At 40.0% G+C, this 15,717-nt stretch overlaps 2 protein-coding genes across 2 annotated transcripts; both read right to left on the reverse strand.

Annotated features, from left to right (window-relative positions):
* Positions 1-100: 100 nt before the first annotated feature.
* On the reverse strand, positions 101-11,837 carry dcaf11 (ddb1 and cul4 associated factor 11). The gene is made up of 15 exons (XM_061065033.1): positions 11,619-11,837; positions 11,081-11,303; positions 9,090-9,217; positions 8,134-8,252; positions 7,864-7,928; positions 7,564-7,664; positions 6,795-6,941; positions 6,097-6,151; positions 5,641-5,709; positions 5,351-5,408; positions 4,087-4,272; positions 3,700-3,853; positions 2,854-3,006; positions 2,585-2,691; positions 101-1,288 (listed from the first exon to the last, which is right to left on the reverse strand). Exons 2-15 carry the CDS (start codon positions 11,287-11,289, stop codon positions 1,190-1,192), a joined length of 1,650 nt encoding a protein of 549 aa, XP_060921016.1. The 5' UTR covers positions 11,290-11,303; positions 11,619-11,837; the 3' UTR covers positions 101-1,189.
* A 2,330-nt stretch (positions 11,838-14,167) lies between these two features.
* Positions 14,168-15,502, reverse strand: thtpa (thiamine triphosphatase). Its single transcript, XM_061064653.1, has 3 exons — positions 15,402-15,502; positions 14,760-15,236; positions 14,168-14,615 (listed from the first exon to the last, which is right to left on the reverse strand). Exons 1-3 carry the CDS (start codon positions 15,481-15,483, stop codon positions 14,515-14,517), a joined length of 660 nt encoding a protein of 219 aa, XP_060920636.1. The 5' UTR covers positions 15,484-15,502; the 3' UTR covers positions 14,168-14,514.
* Positions 15,503-15,717: the final 215 nt, after the last annotated feature.

A 15,717-nucleotide genomic window follows, 5' to 3' on the forward strand; every position in this document is an offset into this window, starting at 1 on the left:
GTACAAAGAAACCTTCCTCTGTAGACTTTGCTGTTCAAGCCCTTCATAATGTGAGCAACAGTAAAAAAGCAGAAGTAGAAAAGCTTGCATTCATTGGTGATACATTTAAAGAGAGGTTTTATTGTTACCGTAAAACAACGGTCCGAGAGTGAAACATGAGCTTTGATATAAACCCCTGAAGATTGCATAATACAGATCAGTGTGTAACTTTTGATTCACGCACACATCCCCAGTCCCTTTAACAAGTCTTAAACATTGTATCATAAACATTCAAATCTTTGAAACAGATCACAGGTTTATATTGGCTCACAAAAAATTAGCCTGGGTTTTCTAAGTTGGCTCAGGGCTTTGTGTTTAGAGTCCGGGGGGGGGGGGGGGGGGGGGGGGGGGGGGTGTTGCCTTAAGACTTAAGGTGGTCTAGAGAGAAACTACTGTACAATCGTTTGTGATTAAACACTTAAAACATTTCAGCATCCTGGTCAACTTGCATGCTGACCCCTAGTAAGTGTCCTTTCTACAGTTTACCAAGTGGCCGACCAATTGTTTACTCCAGGACAGCAGACTTTAGGAGCTGTGCCTTCAGTGTGGCAAAATGATGTGCTAGATTCTTTGAATATACGGGGTGTTTAAAGGTGGCGTCTGAACATGACAGGCCTTCAAAGAAGACTCCGTAATCCTGACAGCACAGTCAAAAGTGAGTCCAAGCCGGCAAACCTAACAACTATCTAAATACACTCCCTGAACACACATACCATTAAAATACTTTACATTTATACAGAATCATCCCAAGTTTCATCCTGCAATATCCAACTTTTTGATTTTCAAATGACTAGCTTACCTTTTAATTTCAGATGCTCTTTAAGTAAGTGCAGTGCTTGGCGTTAAGAGCTAAAGCACATTTTTGTTGTGACGTGGATTCAGGCCATTAAAAAAAACACTGAAAAAAGAAGTAGGCCGTCCCACTGTGCCCGTCTGTCCATGACAGTGTAAGGCTATAATGCCTTCTCAACGAACAACTAACAACCACTCAATTAATGTAATAATGAATATCCAGCATTGAATTTAAAAAGTAATGAAAGTCTCTCCCAGTTCTTCTGAGCTTATTGTTTTCCTCTGTACGGGCCAGCCTCGAGCCCTCCGTGGATATGCCGCCTCCTCTGACTTTTTTTTTTCTTCCTTTCTCGCCGTCTCAAAGGTCCTTCTCTCCCGTTGTCAGTCTCTCTCCCTCTCTCCCTTCCTCGAGAGGATGGGTCTGTCTGTGCTCCCACATGCGCACCGCGCCGTCCCACTGTGGAGAAACACAGTTGAATACGTTTCTGTTACAAGATTTTAAACAGGTTGGTTCTTCTTGACTTTGCTGCACGATTAAGTCACAGGGCTTACGTAGAACTTTTAATTACTGCTTAATTCCACCTGATGCGTGTTCAGTCTGTCTCCACTCCGTCACAGCAGCAGAGCTGATTGTTTTTTTTACTTCAGTCAATGTGTGTGCTTGCACTGGCTCCGCTGTGCTGCGTCTCAGCTCCGGCAGTATGGAGCCCTCTGCAGCACATACTTAAGGCTTCTTATTTTTTTTGAAGGATGCTGGAGCACGGCGCATCAATTTACCACAAAGCGGACCAAGTGGGACAGGAAGTCAGACGCCAAAGCAACATGAAGACGTCCGGTTTATTTTCAGAATTATATATATAGAGAAATATATATATATATATATAATATTTTAATTATTGCAGGAACTTCTTGGTCTCGGGACTCAGCTGTACGGCCGTACCATACTGCGCTCTAAGAACGCAGCCTGTGGGTGTTGACGGACGATGGAGCACGGAGCCGTACCGGAGCAGAGCTGACACACATTGAAAACACATCTGGTGGAAGTTCTGGTTATTTTTTAAACTGAAAAATTCTGTTGTCATATGAGTTGCCTTTTACGTCTATCCATTACAATGGAGAACAAATGTACACTGTGCTTTGGCCAGCTGAAATACTTTTGATAATCTTCTGCAACAAATGTTATCAAATGCTAAGCTGAGATGTCTTGGAGTCGTTCATACAGGTGTTTTTGAACTTTATTGAAATAAACGCTATTTTTCATTGGCCATGTAACATCATCATCGTGTGGATTTACTGAACCTGTAAAGATGACGACGTCAAGAGTCCTGCAGTTCTTTCTGCCAGCTTATTTGCAGTTTCATCAACAATGTGCAAGATGTGTTTTTTACTCCAGTGGACAGCAACAACTTAAGATAACTTAGAGCTTATATTTGTCCAGCTATGAGAAAAAAAGTCTGATTGTGTTCACAGCAAAGAGAGAAACTGTTTAAAAGTCAATATAATATATAAAATATACTTGTATTTTTGGAAATCATCCATTATGTGTTTTTTTTTTAAAATCAGAAATCTCATCAACTTCTCTAATTTCTTTCACTTTCTGGTATTTCATTACTGAATAAAAAAACCCTGCCTGGTGTCTCCTCATAAAAGCATTTTAGTCTTTCAAACAGCATTTTTAAATTGTATGTTACATTAATGGTGACACGTTTTTCACACTGCCTCTGGTTTAACAGTTTGCATTAACAGCACTCACAGAGCTGCTGACGATGTTGTCCTCGTAGGGATGCCAGCTGACGTCCCTCACACATGCATCATGGCCTGACAGTCTGGAGACCACAGCGCCCGTCAGCACGTCATAGACTGAACACACACAAAGAGTTTCATTTATCTAAAAACCTGAACGGATGTTTTGATTAACATGTTGATTTAATCATGCACTTCATTTATTTTCCATGTCAAATACCATGGAAGAGACACAATAATATGACTACACATAGCACAGAGAGACAGGGTAAGACTCACTGATGATTTTGCCCGTGGAGCAGCCCGAGTAGATGAACCTCTGTCCCGTGCTGAACTCAGGGGAGAAACGGCAGCGGATGAGGGTGTGCAGAACGCCATGGCCGCGGTAGGTCATCACAGAGGTGTCGCCGGTCAGCTTGTGTCTCTTCAGAGCTGGAAAGTTAAAACAAGCAGTATTCTCAAAAATCCCCTCTACAATCAGTGAAATACCCCAGAAAAGCAGTTTCAACAAATGTACCCAAAAATACAGATTTAAATGTACAGTATGTAGAATTTCTACCCTAAAATATCTAAATTATAAAAAATTGACTAAGCCTTTGTTATATATATTTTTTTCGTTGAGTACTTAACGTATAATTAAATATTATCTCAAATATTTCCAACAGTTATCAAAGCCAGAGAAATCCGTAATGTCATAGTTGTAATGGGAAGTGTCTTGTCATGGCCACCGCAATGACAGAGCCGCCATGACAGACACGACATGTTTATCGTTGCCATGGAAACGCCGGGTGTTACTTCAAAGGCAGCCGCATTAGAAAGCGGGTAATTCCTACTGAAAGCTGTCGTATGTGCTGCTGTGATAAAAACCTCATGTAAATTATACTTGGATACATCGTCGGTAAACTTTGAGTAGTCAGAAGACTAGAGAAGCGTCGTCCATTTACTGTTGATCATTTAGTGCTACCATATCCCCTTACCGCCCACATACATACAAATCCAAGGTTAACGTTTTTATCCTTGGCACCCTCTCCCTTCTTTGATGATGTCACTTTGTCTTCCTCCTTTCCTCCCACCTGTGTTATTCAGTGCCAATAGCTCGAGTGAGTTCCCTCACTTCTTTCTCACCTCTCTGGGGAACCTGCTGCCAGCGGTAATCCCAGTTCTGTTGTGTGACAGCCAGGCGGGAGGCTGCTAACCCCTCTTTGGGCGAGAACTTTCTGACATCCCAGAGCTTGATGGACTGATCCTTCGAGTTGCTGATCAGATAACGGGCGTCACCCTGGCATAGACACATCACAGGTGAGGAGGCGTACACTTTTATAAAGGACGCAAAGTACACCTAAATATTACACCCATCTAATGGAGTAATGACAGATCACACTGGGCTAATATTGGCTTTTAATTTATCATTCCCAAACCAATCAGTCAAATCCAACTGCCCAGGAGGATTTGAGGAACTTTCTAGTGACAGATTGATAAAACACCAGCAGCATTCCTCTCCTCACCCCCCACCTTGCTGTGGATGAAGGTGATGCCGTCTCGATGGCCGGCCAGCTGTCCGACAGGCTGTGGTCTGTCCTCCCGCAGCGTCCGTCTGTCCCACACCTTGCACACCGCATCGTCGCTGCCAGAGAAGAGCAGCTGGGACGAGCTGTCGGCGAACGCCACCGCATTCACATCGTCCTCGTGGGCATCAATCTGACGAGAAGGGAAACAAAAGAAAGACAATAAGTGTGCCTGTGTGGAGGCCGTGCAAGCAAGTGAGCGTGTGTACGTTTGTGCGATTTTCTTTTGTGAGAGACAGTGTGTAGTATTCACGGTTGTGTGGAAGTTTCTTTGTCTGTGTGCTTGTGCGTGACTGGATGGATGTCAGTGTCGTGACTGAAAGACAAAATGCTGAAGATGTTGGAAGATTTCAATCTATGGGAAACACATTTTAAAGCTAGATGAAAGAGCAACTAAGAGCCGTAGATTCTCAAAACATGAGAAAGAGCAGATCTGGCAGTACTACATAAAAATAAAAAATGTCAACAGAGAATGCACACGTTAACTTAAATCATTGTGAACCGTTTCCACTAACATAAAGACAGAAATAAAAACAGGTAGTGCACAGAGATTTGAAGGTCTTTATATATCTCTTGTTCCGGACTATTTTATTCCACAAATGTAATACTTTAGTGAGTCCATAAAGCAGATGAACTAGGAATGTAGGATGATCTGTAAATAAACTGCAATGACAACATCTGTAATTATTATGTCTATTATATATAGGAAATATCAGGCTCATGCGTCAGGCACCACATGTGAGCAATGATTGCTAGTTTGGGTCTTATTGAAGGATTTATTAAATATAGGACCGCCATCAGAATCCTCCTGGATGATAAATGAGCCAAAGTAACAAGGTCAGTGATTAGCCAGAGACACATGATGCAGTGCTAATGGGAGGGGCAGAATGAGAAAGCACATAAGACAGTGATGAATCAGAGTGCTGAGACCTGCTACTGACTTCTATGTGTGTGTGTGTGTGTGTGTGTGTGTGTGTGTGTGTGTGTGTGGGGGGGGGGGGTGGGTTCTGGGAGGAGAAAGGGGATGCGGGACTTTGTGCTGCTACATTACAAACAGGGAACTTTAAGTGAGCTGGCGCACTTTCATGTCTGGCTCACCTTGATCACAGGGTGAGCCAGCACTATACGTACATGACTCCAAAGTAAAGGGTAAAGACAGGAAAGGAAGCAGACAAAACTCAGAAACATCCAGTCCACACACACACACACACCTTCAACGTCCGTTTATTCTGCTCCAGATCGAAGACATAAAGGCAGCCATCGTTTGCTCTGAAAGGAGAGAGCAAAGGTTTAAATAACACTCGACGGACTTAACTAAGACTGCATTATATCAAGTGTGGATGTCTTCTTTTCAATGTTTATATGTCTATACAACTTCAACCTTGAACAAACCGCAAAAGGAAAGACTTGCAGCTTGAATGTACATTTCTGAAAGAGACTGGAGGCTTGGTTTCAACTCTGTCAGTGGCTGCCTTCAAGCATAATAGCAAATTGTACTCACCCTCCCAGGATCTCATTGCCATCTGTGGACGCAGCCAGTGAGAACACACAGAACCTCCTTTCATCTGGGCTACACGGCAACAAAAAGAAGACACATACACAAGCTGGTTGACACTACAGCACAGCACCGATTTAAAATCACAACCACACTGTCAACTATGTATCATCCCAACATGAGAAGCTCGATGAAGGCACGCATCATGTCTTAAACAATGGCTTTTGTAAGGAGTACTGAGTTCAATGGCAATGCTTTGTTGAAGTTATGATCTCTCCCATTAACACACCACACACACACATGCACACACACACACAGCAGCAAGAGGATGGATGTTGAGGTGACAAGTTGTGACAGCATCATTCATCCAGGTGGTAATGAAGGGAGAGGAGGGGCGGCTGGTAGGGAATGATAGATTACCTGCTCCGTAATGTTATAAGTTACTATGAGGGAAACACTAACTTGAGGTCCAGGGCGGTGTGGTTTTCACTGTCTCCATCTATACTGCACAAATGAACTGCAGAGAGGACACACAGAGACAGAGAATGTTTGAATATCACCGCAACATGTGGGATAACATATTGTGCAAACTGCTGAACCAATGGGATACTTTTTAAAAAATGTATATGATTTCAATGGCTTTTTGTATATTTGTAAATTATCTTATCTGCTGGGCTACAACCTAAATACAATCCATTAACAATTCCCTTTATAATAAAACTGGGATTAAGTGTACACCTTAAATGAAGATTTTGGACACTAATGACTCTTTATCTGCGTAAGGAGACACAGTCTATGCATCTATACAATGTGCTGCATTACATTGTGGAATTATTAGGAGAACATAGTCTACAAGTAACGAGCATGTTGTATGAATAATATGTAATTTGAACTTTTATTTTTTCATTGTGAGTATTTCAAAGGACTTTATTCAACTGATTCAAGCACTGTATAACTGTACTAATTCAACCTTTTGGTACTTGTATACTTTACTGAAGCTTCATAGCTCAATTCCACGACTACCAAAAGGAAAAAACTGTCCTTTCTATTGCAAAATAAACTTTTCAAGCTATCCCTGTCAACAAAACATTATACGGATTAGCATCAGAAAGATAAACAAAGTGCTATACTGTCTATACTGTCTAGTCCCTTATCCTTACTGTAGTCAGACCAGCTGGAATAGAGCACATGCTGTGTATCTGGAGTGAAGCAGACATCCAGCACACTCCAGCCCACATCACGGGCCTTCACTGTGCGCCGCAGGTGAAACCGCCCCTTGGTGGTGTCGTACAGGCGGATGTTCTGATCTGCAGCGAGCAACAGAAAAATAAACAATTATGCTTGTGATCAAATAATAGGAGAAGTGAGAAAGGCGTATAGATCCCTAACATGTGATGTTTACTGAGAAAAGAGATATTAACTTAAAAATGAGGGCCCGACTGATATAGAACTTTTGGGGCCGATATCGTTATTGGGTGACAGGCCACAGGGATAAATGCTAGAGTAATACAATGAAACTCAAATTAAATGCTATGTGACTGGTGAATAAATCGAGTAATATCGGCAATAAAATTAGCCAATACTGATAGAAACTGGATAAGCTAATTTCGCCCGATATTATCGGCTGGCTGATTAATCGGTCGGGCTCTAATTAAAACTGTCCAAAAGAAACAACAATTAATTGTTAAATATATATATATATATATATATTACGTGGTTATATATATAATATATAGAGTTTGCATTACTTAAATATTATCTAAACACTTTTAAAACAAATTAGATATCAGACAATTGTAGCTGGTATAATTTTCACTGAATTCAGATTTGGGTGTGAGTGATCATGTTCTAAACAAATAGTTTTTAAAAATCCCTCTCAGACTCAATTTATTTCCTCTGGGTTCTCAGGACTGATCTCGGTTTGTTTACCTTGGCAGGCAGAGAGAAACATGTTGCCTTCCTCGCTGTACACTCCACAGAAGGCTTTCTGTTGGTATGTATCCTTGTGGGAAACATAGTTTGGCAGAAAACTGCAACGAAAAAAGAATCGAGATTATTGGAGAGACAACAGTAGGAGCCCTCCTGTAAACATCACGTCTAGTTCATTAATTTTTACAAAAAAAAAAAAAATACATTAAGCACAAGAAAATGTGAATTCTGTCTCTGTGCAACCTTGTAGTTCTTTCTTGATAAATATTCTAAAATGCACAAAAAGGAAGCAATACTTACTGTGTGCGGATACGACTACACTCTCCATGGGAAAAACTGGTGCCTCTACATCTGCCTTGTTCCCTCTAAAAGCAAAGATATAATCAGAAAAGAAAAAATAACCCCCTAATCTACACTGGAGCATATAAGGGAATACAATACTTTTAAATATTTAGTCAAAACTGGGTTGTCAATGTTTCATGTAAGCTAAAGTAGAACTTTAACTCACATTTTTTCATCAAATTGCATTAGCACTTTTACAGATTTTGCTTTAAATCCACACAGTCTGACCTCTGTAAGCATGTGGGTGAAACTCTGTCTGCCTTTCAGGGAAGAGGAGGCTGTCGCAAGCAGGATCTGGGTTCGGATCTCACTTCGGTCCACCTCATTGGTGTCAGGTTGGGTGTCCACTAGATAAGTAAGGCATCAAGACAAAGATTTGGAATTGATTACATTCTGCCATCAAACAATCAGTGTAAGTTGTAACATACAGTAGGTTAAAGTTCATGTTATCAGGATACCTGATTTGATAACTGTTTTCAGATATCAAATGATACTCAGTATGGGTGCAGGAATTGAAGAATTCACTACTCACTACCCAAGGTTTGTTTTACATGTTTACTTTAAGGCCCATTGAGGGGATTTGTCGGTTGTGGTTCATAAACACACGACTTGAAGGGGCCCCTCTAGGCTTAATGGGTACAGAGCAGAACTGGACGAGTGAGCTCGAGATGGAATATGGAGGGAGTGCCACAGGTGGGAACAAAGCTCGTCAGAGAACTAAAATAATGTTTTGTGACTGTTACACACTTCTAATGGTTCCAAAGTGATTATAGAGAGGGATCCGTTTGATGAGTATGTATTTGTTTTTGTTCGGAAAATCCTACTTATTCCACTTTAAATGTAAAAAAAAGTTCTAAATTAACAAAATAGCTACATTTTGTTGCAGCACACGAAACATCTTTATTTTGGATCCTGCTGAATACAACAAATTGCACTATTATACATCTGCAATAAAAATTGTACATCCCCCCCTCACTTTTGCTAGGGGGTATTGGGTGATTTCCAATGACACAGAGTACACACAGCCAAAGTACACACTGTCCAAAACACAGTTAATTAATACAGCAGCATGTTTGACTGTCAGAACTGAAGGTTTCAGCAGATGAATGGTGTTAAAGGGCTCTATGCTATCAAGCAAGATACAATGTAGTATTTCATTTTCAAACCAGGAGTTCAGAGGTTACCTGGTGGATTGTAGCGGTCGCCCAGCCGACCCTCCCAGGCTCCGTCACTGTCCTCATCAGAGTCAGAATATGACTGGACCAGCTGCAGCCCTGTGGCTCCACTGCCATGGACCAGTCTGACCTGGCCCCTGCAGACACAACACATCAGGTAGACAACACATCAATCCAAGTGGTGAAATACAGCCCAAATAATACATTAACTCCTGGACAGAGGATTGCCCTGTCTGCAGCACAGTCTTGTATTGTTTTCTACTCTAACAGACGGGGGAACCTTGGCTTGATTTAAGGTATTGAATGCTAACTTAAGTAAGCAGTGAGATGTCATTGTCTACTTACTCATATTGACTCTTACAGATTCTGGTACTGTTCTGATAGTTCTGTCTCCTCCACATATACTGTAGGTAGGACTTTAGGTGACTTTAGTCTACGCTTTGGGGAAGTTGTTTGTTCTGAAAGCTATTTTTTGTCTAAAAGTTCATTTTAACCAAAGAACAATAAGTCCATTAAAAACAAACTTAAAACTCGTTATGGTAAACTCTACTTAGCTTTAGCATCAATGGAGTGTTAGAAGTTGGACTTCTTTCTATGTATATGGTCTCCAATTTGAATAATCTAAACTAAGATTAACAGTTAGGCAATGTGATGTGCTGAAGGACTTTTGGAATTCTATTAATTCCTTTAATAAATCTGTTTTGGAAATGGAATTTGATTTAAACGCTTGTCTGTATTTATTAAATGACTCCCCAGATTTTCAGTTAGATAGAAAAAAATGCATAATATTAATAATTATAACATAGAAATGCATATGACTTTTTTGGAAAAATGAATCTCTGCCAACCTTTAAGTTGTTTTTGGCTCAAGTGTCACAATTTTTACCGGTAGAGAAACTAACTTTGGAAAAATGTAACCGTGACCATATTACATATACAGGACTTTTGGCTTCCATTGATCTGTTGCTTGGAGGAATTTTCTAAAGGTTGTCAACAATGATAATGCAATGATGCTATGATGCTATGATATCTAATTATTATTATTTTTTAATTTAATTCTGCCCCTTTTTTTTTGTTTTTTGTCTCGTCTTATTATTTTGACTATCATTATGAAGAGTATTATTAATATTACTGTTAGGATTGTTTTTGCTTTGTTTTTCTGTGTATACATGGAGGCCTATGTATGCAGACATGCATGTATGTATGGGTTCATGTTGGTGGAGGGAAGGGATATACTGACATTCTGTGTACAGTTTGTTGATCGTTGTATACCCATCCCAAATAAAAAGATGATAAAAAAACAAACAGTTAGACATTATACATTTATGTAGATTTGCACATCTAAAGAGATTTAAATTGAGGACTTGAATTTTACGCCATGCTTTTAGTTTTTATACTCACCCTACAGCTGGGCGATGATAAATCATATGTGTGGAAAATCATGATTTTCAAAAATGTATTTACTCAGCCTCTCCTCTTGGGCTCCCCTAGTTCACATCCTCCCCCCTCGTTAACTTCCTGAAGTGCTACAGTATAGTGCACTTTTTAAGACAAGTTCACAGCTTGCACTTTAACCCCTGAAGAAAATATCTGCTTACTATTAATCCTCAAAGTGTATTTCAGTTTGCTTTTGTTGAATTGTATTGATAAAAAAAAGCAATTGATTGATTGATTGATTTTTTTTAGGTCACATCGCCCAGCCCACATGTCACTCTCATCAAGCTACTCAACATGTTTTAATGAGTAGAAGAATGAAATACTGAATGGATTTGTCCTGCAATGTGGAATATTTTTTTCTGATATCTCAGGGCGTTTCAGGTTTACATTGTGTTTTTTCCAAAAGATTCATTGTTTGTAAGTTAACTCTACCTAAAGGGCCTGACACAAAATAGAGGAGTGTTTATCTTCGATGTCTCGCATTGTGTAAAATAACAATACAGCACATAACAACATTTAGAAAAGGGTTTATATTAGTGCATTGTTTTTGATCTTCCAGTTCACCTTCTTAGTAGGTAAGCCAGCACTTCAGCTAAGTCAACGTCCTCCTCAGATGCTGGCTGTCTGTCTCCTTGCTGCCTCTCAGCAGGCCTGCGGACTCTGCTGCTGCTGCTGCTGCTCTGGTTCGGTTCTGCTGCTTCAGGCTGCTCAGCTGGGTTGCCACTGGAAGAGCCCCTTCCTCCAGACATCCCAGAACTGGACTGAGAGCCCATAGACTGAGGGGAGCCTGGCAGGGAGAGGAATTAAAAAAGGACAAGAAAGTTTTGCATTGATAGGATGATGTAATTGTCATGAACACAGAGGAAATGGGAACACTTAAGTTCGCTTACAGTTGCACAGAAAACACACCTGCATTAACCTGGCTAATGTCAATTTATTTTTTTTTGCTCAAGTTTTTGTACTTCCACTAATTTAATTTCACAAAACTCCTTTTTTCTGCAGAGTAATCCACCAGTGTATTTTTACGAAACGATCGTCCGTGGTTAAGACTCAGAGGTTTGTTGAGCTAGCTTAAATGCTAACGACTTATCATAAATATTACCGCTTGACTGTCAAACAGTCTGCTTGACAGCTCGTCGAGCCAGCTCCAAGTCGTTTCTTTGTTCACTTAATAATGTGTCCTATGTGTCACTCCCGCTAGGGCACGCGTATGACGTCCTAACACGTGAAAAGTAATGGTTTGACAAGCACAGTGTTGCAGCAGTCGGCTAACAGGGCCAGCCGTGAATCGCCATGTTGTTTACATAAAAAGGTGAAAAAACCTTGTGCGTGCCCCTTCCCTTACGTCATCACGTGATCAATACCACTGTCCACGGAAGCTGACTCAATATTACTGACAAAGTGCAGATGTATTAGTTATTGTAAAATATGAACACAATAGATAAGAGATTGAGACTATAGAAGATATACAAAATATATGGATCTACATAATAATCTAGACTGCATATAAGATTTATTATTAACCCTTATTTATTATTTTTATTATTTATTTGGTATTCCTGCACTTGGTGAATAATTGGAGATGACAGGCTTCGGTCTGTGCCCAATAGCCCAAGGCATTCAAGAGGAGATATTTTCCCCTCCAGTAGACATGAATCAGCTACAGGTGCCATTTGTCTGTTTGATTGTTTGTAGGCGACATTTACAAGAATAACCAGTCAAACTTTTCAAAAGAAATATTGTGCTGAAGCAGAGTTGATTGGAATTTATTTACAAGACAAAATTAAAGTAGACCTTTAAATCCAGGCTCTGAGGGTTTTGCCACAAAGTGGATGCTGAAGCCTGACGCAGCAAACCCCGTTTGTTGTGATGGGGCGCAGTTTGGTCCCACTATCAGAGGCAACAAATAGCTGACTAGATACGGCAACGTGTTATTTTGCAACAAAAGGAAAGCAACTTTATTTATGTTTCTGTCTGTGTGGGTATTGTTTAAAATGATAGTACTTTTAATGCAGTACTTTTCTTTGTTCACGAAATGTTTTGAGACGAGCTGTGTGCATACTGTATGCATAAGAGGCGTGGACATTTCACAAGAGGGAAGTGGAAACGCGTTGGCTTTTACGTCATGCGTAAACACGCAAATTATACTTGTTTTGTAGTCTAAATAGTGTATACCAAAAGTAAAGCAGGAATATTAAATGTCTTTTCACAGCTGTATTCATTCATATATGTGATTATTACTTGTAATTATAACTGAACCACAACTTCTCTGATGAAGATTAGTTTATTATTAAGTTTAACGAACTGATGCAGTCTGGTAGTGTCATACAACCTTCCTAGACCTTATCATAATGAAAACTGATATACATGAGCAGTGAGCCCTGATACACAAGGTTATATTATGATCATTTCTCTCTGGATATGCATATTGTAGAATGTTATTTTACACTGTATAGATTATATGTTGTGTGTGTGGATCACAGGTGTCCAGACAAAGCTTAACAGGTGCCTGTGTTGGTAAAAAAAAAAAGAGACTAGACCTGCAGAACAATCCAAAGGAGGGCTAATTTGAACCTCTCAGAAACCTCTTACTGAGAGAGCACACTGCATAGCTTTAAACTGAAGCTGACAACCAATGTGTGACTGTGGTAACTCATTGTGGTTTCATGGAGGCATCAAGTAATGTGAACACCAAAGTACTGCAGGATTTTTTTTTTTTACAGAGAATTTGTGCTGCATGTTGCTGAGAAGACTAAATCCTGCAGTGTCTGCATACTAATTACAATTTAATGTTTCTGGCTTAAAATGAGCATGCTGCAAAAACAAGAAGAGTCATTTAGTGCAGCAGCTTGTCTATTTCTACAAATGATCAGATAAAAACACTGCTCTAAACTGATGTCACTAAACTAAAAACATCTGTATGTTGAAGAGAAGTTTCACTTTAACATTTTTTTTTTACACAACACATCTCTTGTACAATCAAGAATGTTTTTTTCTTTTTCGGCTGTTCTTCTGTAGGGCAAATGGTGAAGTGTGTCCTTGTAGAGCAATATTCATGAGACTTTCATAATCATGCAGACACTGTTGTAGTCAGTTTAGTGGTAACATTTAAGACTGAAGAGAGAGAGAGAGAGAGAGAGAGAGAGAGAGGATGTTCCATTGTTTTAATAGCTGATTTTGTCATATATTTCACAGCTTCAAATTGATGCAGCAATAAGGTGCTTTGCCCAACAAATCCTGTTTTATAAACCCAAATGTAAAACACAGATTTAATAATTAAATAAAATCAGAAAGAAATATAGTACAAAGCCTCAAATTCACCTTATAGTCACAGACTATGGAACACCTTTAACAACAACAACAACAACAACAACAACAACAACAACACTAGCTATATAAAATAGGTTAATCCCCAGTGGCTGGAGTGAAACACAGAGTCGCCTACTTTTCAACTGGGAGTGTTTAAATGTTTTATCACGGACAACACAGTATCATGAATGTTGAATCAACAGTATGCCATTCCATGTGTTCCCAGTATTCACAGTTCATGTCATACTCTCTATAATACAGCCAGACTCAAACATAACTGGTGCGTATGCTACATAAGTTAAAGAAAGTTTGAGGCGCCGGTAGCATAGTGGTTAGTGTGCAGAGGTGCAGTCCTCCAAGCGGGCGTGGCCCAGCCTCGAATCCGACCTGTGGCTTCTTTCCTGTATGTCATTCCCCCCCCCCCCCCCCCCCCTCTCTCTCTCTCTCTCCCCCTGATTTCCGGCTCTATCCACTGTCCTATCCCTACAATAAGACCCAAAATGCCACAAAATAAATTTTAAAAAAGAAAGAAATTTCACTTAAGGTTGTAACGACAACCACAATTGAGCAACCTGTAGTTTAAAAGTCAAGGGACTGTGGAGTGATCAGACCTGAGTTTTACAAATATTAAACCCGTCTTAGAAATATCTGTCTGCTATTTTTTTTTTAAACATCATTTAAAATACCTCTCACAAAATGTGTGCTCTCAGTAGTTTTGCATAATGCTCCGGATTATTTCTCTTGAGGTAAACACTCATTTTCCCCTCGACTCGCTGATCTCCAGCCAGACCTGTGAGGAAGAATAAGAAGATTTACGTATGACTTTCGAGGAAAGAAGGTCAATAAATGGCACATTTGTAATCAGGTTCATTAATATTATTAATGACATGTAAAATGTCTAATTGATGAAAGGTTTGACAGCTTTTTAACTCACCAAGCTTTCTAGCTGTTCTTTCAATCTTCTCCAGGGCAGACTGCACATCCCCTTCCTCTGGAACGAGGACCTCTATTTCTCCCACATGGTAGCCAAAGTCAGCCTGGTCAAGATCTATGCGCACTCCGTCCTCTAAAATGAACGACTGGCGCACTGTTGTAAACTCTGCAAAGCACGCCAGATTCATTATGCTATGCCAAGACTCGTTCTCCATTGAAGAGGATTTCTCTGTGTCTTCACAAACATCTTTTAAGACCTCTTTCACTCGCAGTTGAATTTCAGGCAGATTGGTTATCTCCTTGTAGCGAGTACACAGGGCTGCTGATTTGGATTGTTCTCCACTTGTCTCCTCTGCTGTCGGGCTCTTGAGTTCCCAGCATTCTTTACGTTTACGCAGCCACATGTCTTTTAAAGTCAGGTCAAAGTTGGGGCTGTCAAAGTACTGGTCCTTAAACTGGTGCTGGCCAACACATGTTGCTGAGTCAGAGAAGAGGGTCATAAGAGAAATGATTAACAAAGTTGGTTATTATAAAGTAATTTCAGAGCAGGCCACTGCAGTGTTGACTTGGATCACAGTTTCAGTTAAATGATTAAATTCTAAATTTACACATGAATAAATGTGTGGAAAAGTCAAACACATACCCTCAGTCTCTTCCAGTGTTTTCAGAATGTCAGCATTGCACAGAAATTTTCTTTCCACTTCCACACTCATCTGAAATGACATAACAAGATCAACACAAAAATGCAGATTTTAAAATCAGTTCACTATGACCTGCATTAAGAATGACACAAATCCTAACAGTTTGTAGGGCTGGGCGGTTAATCGAGTTTCAGTTTCAAACACTGTTTTTGGCTTCACTCAATCATAAAAACAAGATACTCAGGATTAAATGATTATTGTGCTGCATTGTGCGCTTCTTTTGTCATGTGTGATAAATGTTTTAAAACATTGGGTTGT

The sequence above is a fragment of the Labrus mixtus genome, chromosome 19 (genome assembly GCF_963584025.1).
Source record: "Labrus mixtus chromosome 19, fLabMix1.1, whole genome shotgun sequence".
Taxonomy (NCBI): domain Eukaryota; kingdom Metazoa; phylum Chordata; class Actinopteri; order Labriformes; family Labridae; genus Labrus; species Labrus mixtus.